Source organism: Lonchura striata, chromosome 12 (genome assembly GCF_046129695.1).
Source record: "Lonchura striata isolate bLonStr1 chromosome 12, bLonStr1.mat, whole genome shotgun sequence".
Classification (NCBI taxonomy): Eukaryota; Metazoa; Chordata; class Aves; order Passeriformes; family Estrildidae; genus Lonchura; species Lonchura striata.
This window is the reverse complement of record NC_134614.1, coordinates 7,712,682-7,727,000: the sequence shown is the minus strand read 5'-3', so window position 1 is coordinate 7,727,000 and position 14,319 is coordinate 7,712,682. Positions and strand designations below refer to the sequence as shown.

The following is a 14,319-nucleotide window of genomic DNA, read 5'->3' as shown; positions in this document are numbered from 1 at the left end:
TCTGCAGTTTTATTTTTCCATAGTGTCTCCTTGAAACAGCTTGGGAGATAAAGCTGCGGGATGCTTTGGTGGGAATGAAATCAGATAATCACATCCCTCTTAACTGAAAGTTTGGAAAGATATACCCCATTAAACAATGTGCCCAAATCTGAATAAAGCTACTAGGCTTGCTCTTCAACAAACCACTGAATTGCATTTCAGATTCCCCATCTGTAAAATAATGCTTATCTCTCCTGAATCCTCAGGAGATGTTTGAAGATTAATTAGTTATTGTTTGTACAGACTTTGGATCATGTAGGGAATTACATACATCTTAAGCCTCCTATCATTGCTATTTTCTTTCATCTGAGACCTTATATAATCTCATTCAATCATTAAAATTATATGTTTGACCTTTGAAAAAGTGACCTTTAGAAGTAACTAATGAGGAACAGGAGGAGTGACTGCTGCTGTTCGTCTCAATTATCAGAAACTCCTTTTAGAAGTCTCTGCTGGCAGCTCAGACCCCGTCCCTGGCACTGGCAGGAGATTTTGTCGCAGGGCATTATCTGTGTTAGGGCATAATGCTGTTCACTCTGCAGAGAGAATCTGGTTTTTTTGGGGGTTTTTTGCAGTTATCTCCTAAGAAAAGCAATGAAACATGACACAAATGTACTTGTCTCACACTTAAATACTTGCTGGAGTAGTACAAACTTGCCAGGACTCCAAGGCTTGCTTAATTACCAGCAGTCTTGTAATGGACAGTGTCATATTCCTTGCACATTGCCAGAATTGCAGGACAGACTTCTGTTCTCTCTCTTAGACACAATTTATTTGGGTTTCTAACGTTGGATTTTCTTTTGCACAGGTACATGTCCTAGGAGTGGGTCTGGCAGTCCATGAGAAATTTGTACACCCCGAAATGCGTCCCCTGCATAAGAAACTGATAGATCAGTTCCAGATGATGCGATCCAGTCTGTACCACGTAAGCCAACAGTCACTTTCCCATCACTTTCCCATTTTTGAATTATATGATTAAACATATGTCAGTTGCAGTAAGGTTCACGGAAGAACTGGGCAGATACAGCATTGATTGAACCTACTGGACTGCCAAATCACCAAAGGAATTCTTTATTTTTGTGCAAGAAGGCAGTTGTAGAAAATATGTTACATTGGCCTTTCAGCAAGAATTGTTAATATTTGTATGTTCTTTGTCATATCACAGAACAATTGTAAAGCTCAATTTTCAGTTGCTATTTCATATAGCAGAAAATTATGTCAGATAGAGGAAGATTACCAGGAGGTGTTGGATTTTCTCTTCAAAAGAAGTGCTATAACTGGAAGTAGCATGAATGAAGGAAACTTGCAATTGTCCATGACTGCCTGCTGAAGTGTGTTTGTTCTGCAGGAGTTGCCTGGTTTGGATAAGCTGAGCCCGGCCTGTTCTGGCTCCAGCACCCCCCGCAGCAACGTGCTGGTGTCCCATGGCCCCATGAGCCCAGAGAGCATCAAGATGGTGCATCGACACAGGTAACCCCCTCCTCTTCCCAAACATCCAGGGGCTCTGCACGCTGCTCCACCAAGGTTCCAGGATCTCAGGAGTGCTTAGCACTACTGCAGGAGAGGCAGCATGAATTAAGCAGAAGTGCCTTTTGTCCTCATTCAGTGCTAATTATTGAAGTTGGAGAATTGGAATAATAAAGTTGAGAAATCCAACTTGCAGCAAATGCTGAACACCTCCAGGTGTGACTCCATCACTTTTCTTAGAGTAGAGGCAGAAACAGAAATCTGCCACTCAGTCCTCCCGACACAATCTGACTTCAGAGGTCCCAAACTCTCCTACTTCTGTTGCACCAACCGCAAATAACTGGGTCCTTATCTACCATAAAAGGAAAATTGTATGGCTTGTTTTAGAACCCAACTCAATATGTACCCATTTTGAAGGATCAAAATTGTTAACATCATTATTTTTATAATTCTGACAAAATCAGAAGCCAAATACAAGAAAGGCTGCCATGGTATTTTGATCAGTACATCAAAAAATGACCCTGTGGTGCTTTTTCAAAGTGAATGCCCATATATTAAATCTGAGATAATGACAGAGGATAAAAATTGGCATTACAAGGACAAAATAGTGTTTTTTATATCCAGCCAACATTGCTTATTTGAAAATGCTAATTGCTCTTCTGTATTTATTTTTCTTATTGGGTCAGTATATTTTAGCTGGTTTTAAAGGCCGGCATAAAAAGCTGTGGAAAGTTGGTCCATAAATTCAGGATGGTGACATTCTTTATGCTATTAAAACTGAGTAGCTTATAATGCTCCTATGGCTTAGCAGTTGATAAACAGTGTCTGGGGATAACATTTTTTTCCTCAAAATTCCTCTCTTTGTAAATGCTTTTTTAGTTTTTAGGACAAACTAGGGAAATGCTGTAGTGTACAATGTATTTGTGTGTGTGGTTCAGAGCGAGAAAGAAAAGTTCATTCTCTGAGGGAGATCAGGGTACAGCCTGCACACCAGCTGGGCTGTATTAATTTACTGTCAGCTGCAAAATTGTCTTCAACTGTAATGCTGAGGGCCAATGCATGCAATAAGGGAAACTGGATTTTAACCTGTGTGTCTTGTGCTTGGATTCCTTTGGAATGTTTTTTTTTTTTTAAGCTGCTCCCACTTATCTTAGTGTTTAAAATGAGAGTGGTTTCAGTGTGTTCTGTTATAAACAAAACAAATGTGCACTCAAGGTCATGATGTGACATTATCCTGAGCTGGGTTTCTGAAATTCAACATCCTATGTACTATTCTGTTTTACCTGTAATCTTCTTGTCACCTCTTTCATATTTACCCACATTTATGGATTTGTTTGAGCTTATTTGGCCTTTTCAAAAGTGCTTGACATCTAGAGGTGACCTAAAGCAACAGGTACTTACTAGTTTGGAAAAAAATCAGAATTCACAAACACGTTTAAAAAACAATATGCCCGTGCTCTGTCTGTTTCTTTTCCAGCCCACTGAACATGCTTGGTTCAGTCCGACACTCCTCATCCTCTCTGTCGTCACACACCTCCAGTGAAACAGGAAACCTGGTTATCCTGACAGACAGCTCTGTGGGGGAGACTACTGAGGATATGTACCACATGCAGGTACAGCTCCAGCACAGCCAGGAGTGGTGGCTGGGAACAGCACAGAGCATGTTCCAGAGGGTTTTGCCTAGAAGCAGTTCACTTAACCTCTACATATGCTTGGATCAGTCTGTGATATTTTTTTCAAATAACTAAATAGGTAGAATCTTAACACTGTTCAAGAAATATGATAGTAGCTCACTAGGTTAACTTTGGGAAGAAATCTCCTGTGTTTGTACAGTAACTGTGGTACCCCATTTTGTTTACCTGCCCCATTGAACATGTGCAGTTAAGTGTTGCTCTTGGTTTGGGGAGGTGGAATAAGTCCCACAGTCCTGAGTGCAGGTTAACAGTGCCTGCACTGAAGCTGGGCAGAGGCTGCCCTGGCTCATCCAAGACAGGTAAATCCCTAAGGCACTGATGTGCTCCGGTCTCTCTCAATGGTTTCTTTGCTTCCTGCAGCTTGTTTATCCTAAGCCCAGCTGCCAAAGCTCAGTCACCAATGTCTCTGTTTTATCTTCATCCCAGGCTAGTCCTTCCACCTCCAGCCTGAGCTCCACTCACTCGGCACCATCCCAGATGATTAACTCTGCCCCTTCCAGCACTCGAGGTAAGCAGGACAGGCCCTGACTGGAGAGCACCTGCAGGTGTTCCCTAAACCTGGCAACCTTGCTGACTTACAGGTGAAACACCAGCTACATTGACATGTAACACTGTTTCTCTTTTGGACATGTAAATACCTCTTCAATGCTTTTTCTTTACAATGGTTTCATTCCCTATTTAAGCTTTTTTTCATCCATATTTCAAATGTATCTCTAACACATGCTGGTTTCAGGCGGTTGAATTTCATAATGATTTCCATTGTTCCACCACAAAATTGTGGCAGGCAGTCTAGAGGAAAACAAGTCCTTGGTATAGTACTTAAAAGAGAGATCATCAAGACACAGGCAAAGAAATAATTTTACAAGCTTAAAGAAATTATGACAAAAAAGGACTTGAGGCAGTTTAGCAGAAACATATGTACACAAAAGTAGCTGTATAGGATGAATGTTGAAAGATTTGAATTTTAAATAATGGAGATAAAGAAGGGCTTCCCTGCTGGGAAATTCTGGAAGAAAGGAAAAATATAAAAGCAGGCTCTGGGGGTACTCATATTGCCTTTGTGTTACAGTAGCTGGTATTGATACTGATAATTATTTTCTTCCTCAGCTGAAGCAAAACCACTCCATGTGATCTCCTGACTTTCATAACTTCTCTTCAAGGTTTTCAGTTTTTTCCTCTCATTTTGTATTCTCAGTTGCAGGTTCTACACCTCTTTTCACAGGCATCTGAGGTGTCCTGTATATAGTCAGAGATAAAGGCTGATATTTAAATCTTACCCCTTTTTCCATACAGGGGAATTCTGTGTCTCCTGATGGAGAGGGAATATAGAGAAGAGCCCTTTCTCTCAAGCAGTCTTGGGGCTTTTTTGCTCCATCTGCCAGTAAAATCCTAATTGACTGGCTGTTGTTATGACACAGATGCAGCAAGGTGATTTAATTGAGGGATCAGATGGAGTAGAAAGGTGAGAAGTGAACATCTTCAAATAAAGACAAATAGCTGCACTAATTACCAAAGGCTGGAAGGAAAATCATGACAAACAGTAACCAGGTAAAACTGGAATAACAGGAGAGGGAAGATGGAACTGAGGAGAAGGCTATCAAGTTAGGAAGACATCCTTAGGTGGATGTGCCTCAGCTGGCATGTGAATCTTTGGGGGGATCTGAAGGCTTTGGTGCTGTACTGTTTCACGCTGTTTTCCACTTTAGAAGTCCAGTGACAGGCTGTGACAGGCTGTGACAGTCTTTCTGAGCCTGATGACTGTAAAGCATCACCAGCTTCCCTCTTTACGGTATTATTCACTGTTGCTTAGAAACCAACGTGATGAATGCTCCAAAGGGTCTGGGCTGCTGGGTGAGCCAACAGCACCTCCCAGGGATGGGATCCAGACACATTTCAAATGGGAAACATTAAGAGAAGTAATGAGTTTGAAAAATATTTATATAGCCTGTGATACAACATTCCTTCTCTGCTGTTCTGTTCACTTTTAAATTAGGTGAGCAGAGCATTCAGACATTACCCACTCACGGGATTTCACTTCTAGTAAGGTCCCAGATGCAATCTGTGTTTCCCAGTGTGCCAGTCACTGTCCTGGTTATTACAAAACTGATGTTGGAAATGGAGCTGTTCCTAATGAGAAAAAACCCTTACACTTAAATTCCACTGTGGTAATGTAGCCGTGTTCTTCTCCTTGGTGATTCTTCCTTTTGTTTTTTAACTGGGTGAATATGATGCCTGTGAAAATGAAACCAGTGTCTGGCTGGAGCAAGGTACTTCACAGACATGACATGTGCAGCTCTGCCAATGCAGCTCTATCCTTTTTTTTTTTCCTTTTTTTTTCTTTTTTTTTTTTTTTTTTTTTTTGGTATTTATTTATATTCTTTTTAATTTAGCGCTGGTGAAAGGTGCTGGATTGACACCACTGGAGGCTGAAGCCCTCTATTTACCCACAGAGCAGATACAGCATGGGCGGCAGCTGTGCAAGTTCCCCCACGCTGCCCCCACCCATGTGCCTCATCTCTGTCCTGGAGGGACCACCTCTAGAGGTGAGAGGATAGTTCAGTCTCCATGACCCATCCAACCCTTGGCCTTTCTGCTGAGACTGCCAACAAAGCTACAAGAGTCACGATGCTGCAGCTGAACACTTGTCAGATGGGAAGTGGACAAAGGCCAACAATTCGTTTCATAAAGGCCATCTAAATTTATCAACTTAACATCTTTGCCACCTGTGGCTTTAACCTGAGCGTGGTTGGGTAGGATTTCTAGGGTTTAGCCTGATTTTTAAATGCTTCTCTCATTGATTCAAATGATAATGCAGGTACTTAGACCACCTTCTCTGTTTTACTGCAGAGTCCTTTCCTGAGAAGATGGGTATCTTTATAATAAATTATTCCATCAGTGACCAAAGGAAGCCATGGCCTTTTGTATTAAGAATCAAACAGGAATTTAAATTGTTCTCCACTTGCAAAAAATTACCCCTTTATGGATCTTTAAAATAGCAACACAGGTGATTCTTTGGCTTGTCCAAAGAAAAATAACTAAGCTATTAATATAGAAAGAATTTTTAAAATATAGTCATCAGGAAAGTTGATAAATTATAAATTATTTTATCACTGAACTGCAGATTAAGGCATCAAAATTTACACTAGTTATAATATACACAATTTACAACAGAAGTCTGATAGAACTGAACTCAGAATACTGCAAGAATTTTCTAATTCTGTGCTAACAATAGACATTAGTAGTTACTCATTATTACAAGTATGTATCTCTCAGTTTTCATCTGACTTGACCCTTGAGTAGTTTCTTCCCTGTCAGGGAACTGTTGTTGTGTAGAAGGTCAGTAGGAAATACAGTTGGTTTGGCTTCATTTAGGTGGCTCATGAGGCACTGCTGAACTTTACTGAAGTTACAAGATTACTCAATCCGGGGTTCAGAAAGCAAGAAACTAACTCAAAAAGGCTTGGAAAGAGCTAGGAGTGAGTTAGGGTTTATCAGTAATTTAATTTAAAATACAATTAGGACTCCTCCAATGCACTCAAATGCAATTCCCACACGGCACTTGACTGGCCTCTAAAGGTATCCCTACTGCTTCCTCAACACTGCCCCTTGTTAATGTGTAGAAAATGAATCCTGGTGTCTTACTCAGTGCTTAGCAAGAATACATGTACTTACATTAAAATTTCCTTTTCAAATAAAAAAAATTAGGATTTGGTGCAGGAGCAAACTTTTCATAACCATAATAAAAATTATGAAACAGGAGAAGAGATTCAATGAGTTTGGAGTTTACATTAATGTTCAGTCTATTTCTTAAAATTAATACTTGTTACAAGTGGATTAACATATTTATAACTTCAAAAGTAAAACTATCTCTGGCTTTAGCACAGGTCTTCCTTTCTCATTAGAAAGCACATATCAAGTGCACCAAAGGAGTAAACCCTGGCACTTTGCTGCAGTATTTTATTATGGCCACTGTCTGCTCTGGAAGCTTTAGAAGCTTCTTTGACTTTGCTGTTTAAGTTTTGCCAGTCCCTGACAGAAGCTGCAGTTATCGTGCTCTCTATCTGTCCAAAGCAGCAATACTTAAATTTTGCTTGCAGACTGGACACTTGGCATAATCTATTACCATTTTTATAGCTATAGTTAATGACAAATTTAGGGTACCAGTTTTTTAAAGTACACTCTGCCAGCACATGTGGGATTTTTGAGATCCTGCAGTCCAAGGTCTTTTGACGCTGTAATCCCATATAAACTGACAGCAAGTAGAGGTGGTTTGGTCTTTGATATAAAAGAGCAAGGATGACAAGATAAATAAAATGAGGAAGGTTTGCATTGTAGGTTGTGCTGTGGTGTAGTTTTGGGCACACCTAAAAGTTCAGCATCTTAACATTTGTCCTGCAGATCAGGACTATCTGTGACCTGTGAGGAAAAGACTCAGCACAAAGCGTTAACACTGTGTTCTCCAAGCTAACGTTGTACATAAAAGCAAAGAATGTTGTCTAATTATGTTTTTGTTCTATGTCTGGGGAGAAAATGAGTTCGGGACTAGAATGCAGATACTCTGCCACTGTTCATGTCAGAGTGGGGGTGTAGATCAATCTGGCATCTGGCCCCTCCCCCCCTTCCCCCATGGAAATGTTGCAATTGTAGGACTTTATCCTGCATTCTGCTGGACACATTATTCCTTCCACTGTGTGCTGAATATTAGACCCCAAAACTGCATGTTTGCTTTTGCTGGGGTAAAAGCTGCATCAACCAGCACCAATGCCTTTGCTCATATGTTGGAGTGCTGTCTAGGTAATGTGTGTGGTTGTGGAAGTTTGCCAGAGGGGGCATGTATTCCCCAAAAGCCGGCATGGCTCTGTAATGCGCTGTGTGCTGCCATCTGTTCAGTGCGTGTTTGTGACGCAGTCAAACAATCAGTGCAAATTACAGCTCACTTCAGCAGCTTCACAACATCAATCCTGCCCAATATTGTGCATCCCAAGGGTTGTGCGTATCAGTGGTGTCAGGCTTTCAGAAGTCACTAATGAGAATCATTATTTTGGCAAATACACTGTCAGCTGTTGCACATCAGAAGGTGCATTGTTATGTGGCACTCATCTTGAAGGACATGAGTCCCAGGTAATTCCACCTGCCAGGAAGCTGTCACATTAAATACCCCAATATCTTAAATAACAACTATACAGATAACTAATAGAAAAATCAAACTTATTATTCGTATTATAAAACTCTAAGCACTGGTAAATGTCTGGTGTCATCAAAGGGCTCAGTACAGCGACACAATAGTAACCATCATTACAGCAGCATTGTAAGCAAAGTGCCTCTCACATTTACAGAATATCCTATTTATTATTGGAGTTGGTTTGCTTTAACAAAAGGAAACTGACCAAGATAGCACCAATTAAATGGCAACACTTACTTCTATGTAGAACCAAGGAATAAAGTATTTTCCCACAGATTTCTGCTTTAACTGAATGGTGTATCTCAAGCTTTTATACCTTTCTTCCACATTCAGTCCTAGAATGAACAATTTTATGGTATTTCTGTAACTCTACAATACTTTATGGGGCTAGTGAGCATTAGGCATAGCCACAACTGATTCCACACAGATGCCACTTTTTTTATGTTTGAAAGGAAGCACTTTGCAACATACAACTAGGGACACACACATCTTACACACCCTATACGTGGTATGTCCTTAATTGTATACAACAAGCCAGTTCTTACTCCATCCTCGTGCTATGCACCCACCAACAGGCAGCTGCTTAGTGGGCTCGGCACCATGTTTCCTTGAGTCCTGTGAGCTCGTGTGTCCGAGCCAAGTACACAGGAGGACTGAGATCCCTGGGCATGCAGAGACATGGCTGTTGTGTGTCCCGTGTACGTGATTTTTCTCACTTGTTTACAGGCTCTCCCTCTCTACCAGATAAGTACCGCCACTCTCGGGAGATGATGATGCTGCTGCCAGCCCACCGGGACCGACCGAGCAGCGCCATGTATCCCACAGCTATCATGGAAAACGGACAGGTAGCAGCTCTGATTTTTTCTGTGTCAGTTCAGCCACCTGAAACTGTGGCTGTATTTTTGCTGGCTTTGAACACCTTTAAGTTTTCTTTTTTATTTTTTGAAAGCACAGCAATTTAGGATCATTTTCAGAGATGAAGCAGAACTTTCCCTATTAGTCCACCCCTGGAGGCACTCACTGTGGCAGTTGAGTGATACAAACTGTAGTGACTATTAAAAGAGGATATACATCCTGTGAAAATGGACTCACTTCCCAACTTCGTCCTGTGAGCCCTGGTCCAATTCAAGTAGTCACACCATTTTCTTTATTTGTTTAGAACCATGGCTATCCATCCTGCAGTCTAGCCTCCAAGTTTATTCTAAATAACTATAATTTCCAGAGGTATCAAAAACCATGAAAGGCTGAAATAATATACTGATACATGGTTTAAAAAAAAAATCTGTGCCCTAATTTCCCTGGACAAATTGAAAAGTGTGCCTACATGTAAGCATTTCAATCTCACCCTGGCCTGCGCTTTTGAAAGAAATCTCCTGATCCTGCCCACTTATCGCACTTGCATTGGAGAGCTGTCTCAAAGCATGCAAAGTCAATGTTCAAACAAAACCAAAGATAAACTTCAGAGGGAAAACAATGTATTCCAGCTACTAATGGGCACAATGCCAGGCTAGAGCTAGTCTGAAATAACTCCTCCAGAGTGCAGGAATTGAGGGCCCTCAGAACTGTAACACCCTAGAGATCTACTCACCTTGCACTGCCAATGTAGGCACAGCTTAAAGTTCCCAGGGAATCTTTAGTTTAAAACCTTCTTTGCTTAAAAAAAATAACAGAAAGTCCCCATGTTGCTCCAGCTGGTCTGTAACTTTTTTTTTTTTTTAACTCTTTGCTAACTTTTTGCTCTCTTAGCCTCCAAATTTCCAGCGCGCCTTCATCCAGCAAATGATTGGACCATGCAAACCTTGCAGTGATCCCAACCTGTCTGTGGCTGAGAAAGGTACTCCTTTTCCTCTTCAGCATGCCTGCTAGCTAGCTAAAATATTATTCCTCTGGTCATGCTACAGCAAGTAACAAATGGGCTTCTACATTTCCTGGTGGAGTGCATTTCTCTCACACTTCCCTAATTAACAGTTTAATTAACTGGGCCTTCTGCCAATCTACCATCATTTCAGAGCCTTCACAGTAGGGTGGAGTGGCACAGACCTCCCTGTTTCAGAAAGCTTTCTGAGTTTAGCATTTTGTTATTGAAACAATTCCTGCAGCCTTTGTCAAGCAAACTTGCAAAGCAGCAAATGAGAAGTTATCCAAGAACAGTCCAAGACTGGAACTGTATTTTTTACGCATGAGTTATACTGGTTTTAATACACATGTATTGCTCAAAATACAAACATTCCTTCTAATCTCTGAGGTAGTTTTGTATTTATTTATCATTAGCAATATATGCTTTTTAAACTCATTCTTTTGAAAAAAAAAAAAAAAAAAAAAACAGGCAGAGTCCCTGCAAGGGAAAAACAACCGAAAGAGGAAAAAGAATTTGTTTGGTGTATGAGAAAAGGAGCAGCTAGTGAAGGAGGTGCCACAGACAAAATTATGGGCTGAAAAATTATCTGAAAGGCAGCATTCTGAAAAAGCAGAAGAGGGAAAAATTCCTCAATCAAAATCTGAGAAGAGGAGGCTGCCTAAGCAAGCAGCAATCATGTATGGCTGGGAAAAATGGTATCTTAAAAGATTTTTAAGGCCAGGAAAGACCACTGCAACTCTCTAGTCTGACCTACATCGTGCACTCAGATTTTTATCTGTCTTTTTATTTCAGTAACTGTGCCAGAACTAAACTGTGCCTTAAAAAAAAAAAAAAATCCAAATTGTATTTTATAATTTCTTAAATCAGTATCCCCTACTTCAGTGTGAATGGTCCAGATTGAAACCAAGCACCAGTTCTGAATAAATGGCCGAATGATGACTTGATGACAATGAGTGATGACTAGAGAGTTCAGATGGGGAGTGAGGGATTAAGAGCTCTATCTTAGCCATGTTAGCTTGAACCAAACATATGACAGAGATGGTGAGATCTTTGTACTCGACAGGAGAAAAATCTGAAAAAGGAAGGTAGATAAATATTGTCTGTCTAGGAAAAAATACTTGAATTTGTATCTGTGGGTGATGACATGCAGGACTCTGGTATTCAGTGCCAGGAGACCAAAGACACAATCCTTAAGAAGCTACAAAATACACAGGTGATGTTCAGTGGGGATGGTGAGTCAGGAATCCCAGCTCTTGTGCCTGGCTGGCAAAATGCAGTTACGGGTGCTCCTGGCAGGCCTGAACCCTCAGCATTCCATGTAGCTGGGATGCCATCTGCCCTGGATTTTGTGAGCAGTCAGAGCCTTGACTTCCCCCACCCCCTCCTGGCCACGTCAGAAGTTCTGTTCGGTAATTCCCAGTGACAGTGGTGACATCAGTTGCCCGGGGCAGAATGGTTCAAATGTAGCCTCCCCACTAATTAAACTTGGCCACTGAACAGTCACAGAGAGAGACTTGGGCTAAGTTACAGCACTGGGAGCCCCTTGCTTTGGTTCTTCCCTGAAGCATTTTGGCTAAAACACTGGGCAGCAGCCACTCTTCAAAATCATTTCACCTTCTTCCAGCACTCCTAAATACTCAGAAGGCTGTGAATGAGGGAACACTGAGAAAGCATAAATGGATTTTTCATTGGGATACCATGTCTTCTTCTTCACATTCTCATTCTGCATCTCAGGGTTTAAAAAAGCCCCAAAACAACAAGCACGGCAATAGTTTCACAGGCCAAGAAAATCAGGTTTTTTCTCCTTTTCATTTAATGATAGGATATGGCAGGAGAGATGAGCAAGGCTGGCACTGCTGTTGTATCTTGTCCCTCTGTTTTAGCCCATTGACACCAATTACAGTAGTGCAAATTAGAACACTCTGGCATGCATACAGGGAAAATCCATCTGGAGCCATATGACTTATATAGAGAGGTAGGCCCTGGTTTGAACCTGTTCTCTGTCAAGATTCTTCTTCATATGCCTTTCTTAGGTTTTCAGGCTGAGTCTCTCTAAAAAAAACAAACATTTACTTTTATATTTTATGGGGTTTCTTCTGTCTTATGAAGTTGTCACTTTGTGATCTTTTTTACTTTAGGGAATTTTAAGCCTTGGGGAGCCCATGCTCATGCTAACACATGAACTAGGGAAACAAGAAAAAAAAAAAGAGAAACCTTTCAAAGTCATTTTAGAAAGAAATGCATCAAAAATGGCTGCAGGCATTTTAATTAAGGAGAAATCCTCTTCAGAAGTCAAACTCCATGTTTATTTCTCCAGGCTTCCATTTTGCAAACTGAAGATGGAAAAAGCTATTTTTATCTCAGTTTTCTTTGACAGGCTCAATTAATTACTTTTTTTCTTTCTTTGCTAATCTGAAGAAAATGCAATTCCTTATTTATTTTTAAATAAACATACAACTATTGCATGTCTCTTCTCAGAATAAATCAAATCTTGTTTGGAAGGAAGGTGCATTTTAATAAATGTTCAAGGTTGACAGAATTGAAAAAGGTTCCTTTTCATGTCAAGAAGCAGCTTTTATTTCTATGAAAAACCAAGTCCATTAAGTTAATATTCATTCTCTGTTAAATGCAGCAAGCATTGCTCTCTCTACACTTCCTGATTCACAAAGACTTGATCTCCTCAGGAGACTGTAATATAAGGAGGCCAAACTGTTGTCTTCAAATATTTTGTCATCAAAGCTCTTGATCAATTCCGTAGCTTAGTAAATTGGAGCACTCAAGTAATTTCTTTTGCAACATATTTAAACAGATTGAGGTATAATTTCCTTCATGTCCTTTATTCAGTCCTCACCGAGCCTGCAGTGCAGCCACAGGCCTGTGTTTCCAGAGGGTGTGGCCATGTTCCCTTGTCACCACTCCCCCCAAAGCAGAACTGCTTATACCTGAGATCCAGCCACCGTTCCTTTGGTGGGATTTCATTTTTACCTCCAAACTGATTTGCAAAAATCCTGCCAGAGTCCTACTGCTCTTCAGATATGTTAGAAATGAGCCCAGGGATGGAGGGGAGCTGGGTAGACTAACCCTGCAATGACCTAACTCTCACTTCCTTAACAAAGTATCTCTAAACTTAACACTCTGTAGCCTTTCCGTGCTTTCAATCCTGCCATTCACTGAGTCCCTGGCATCTGTCTCTCTGCTACTGAAGAGCACACTGGAAAGCCAGTGCTGGCCCCACAAACTCCATGTCCTGTTACCCGAGTTCCATCTGTTTCAATCCTTCAGCTGTGCCAGCAGCACCCAGTAGCTGGAGCCTGGACAGCGGAAGCCGAGAGGCGCTGCCATTCCTGTCTGCCCACGCTGGGAGCATCCTGGCCCCACCAGTGCCTCCCCGAAGCCTGCCCCATGGTAAGGATGTGCCCAGCAGGCCTGCTGCAAATGCCTGCAGGTCACACACACAAATCCAGACCACCTAAAAGCTGACTATAGACTTTTCCTGTAAAAACAACCAGAAACAAAAACCCTGTAGTCTTTCCTGGTCTGCTAGGTTTTTGATTTTTTTGTTTTCCAAATCTTCAAATTCTTGCAGTCCTTAAGCAATGTGGACTTGTGTGTACTTTGGGACTAGAATTAAGTGTGAGAGTGCTGAAGCTTGGTGTGGCTTCTTACCAATGACCAACTTTAGCAGTAATTTAAGCTTACAGAATGAAACCTCAAATGTTCATTGTTCAAGATCCTGTTTCCTTGCCATGAGATTCTTGATAATGGAGCAGTGAAACATCTCTCTCTGCACTTAATTTCTCTTTAGCAGCCTGTGTGTGACAGATGCACTCCGCAGTATCCATCAGACAGGCAGCCCTAGGCTGGTGTTAGCAGCATTTGGAGCTGTTACCTGGCATTACAGAACTAAACCCAGCTCTGTGGCTGCAATGAAACAGCACAAGTTTGCATTTCTGACCCTTGTCTCATTCCAGGACACTACTCACTGCACTTTGATGCCTTCCACCACCAGCTCAGTGATGCTCCTCCGGCACTGCCCGCACGAACGTTGCGCAAGGTAATGGCAGGAGAGCAGAGATGGA

General features: G+C 41.3%; 1 protein-coding gene across 8 annotated transcripts in view; it reads left to right on the top strand.

Moving 5' to 3' along the window:
* Positions 1-14,319, top strand: part of DOCK3 (dedicator of cytokinesis 3) — a 183,835-nt gene that overhangs the window by 164,585 nt on the left and 4,931 nt on the right. For 3 of the 8 annotated variants that reach the window (XM_021529156.3, XM_021529155.3, XM_021529153.3), the window contains 9 exons: positions 848-964; positions 1,388-1,509; positions 2,984-3,119; positions 3,627-3,708; positions 5,591-5,743; positions 9,109-9,227; positions 10,129-10,216; positions 13,523-13,645; positions 14,212-14,294. In XM_021529156.3, the coding sequence (XP_021384831.1) occupies positions 848-964; positions 1,388-1,509; positions 2,984-3,119; positions 3,627-3,708; positions 5,591-5,743; positions 9,109-9,227; positions 10,129-10,216; positions 13,523-13,645; positions 14,212-14,294 (1,023 nt within the window). The remainder of the gene's footprint in view (positions 1-847; positions 965-1,387; positions 1,510-2,983; positions 3,120-3,626; positions 3,709-5,590; positions 5,744-9,108; positions 9,228-10,128; positions 10,217-13,522; positions 13,646-14,211; positions 14,295-14,319) is intronic. The other 5 variants (XM_021529154.3, XM_021529159.3, XM_021529158.3 and 2 more) reach the window with 5 other exon arrangements.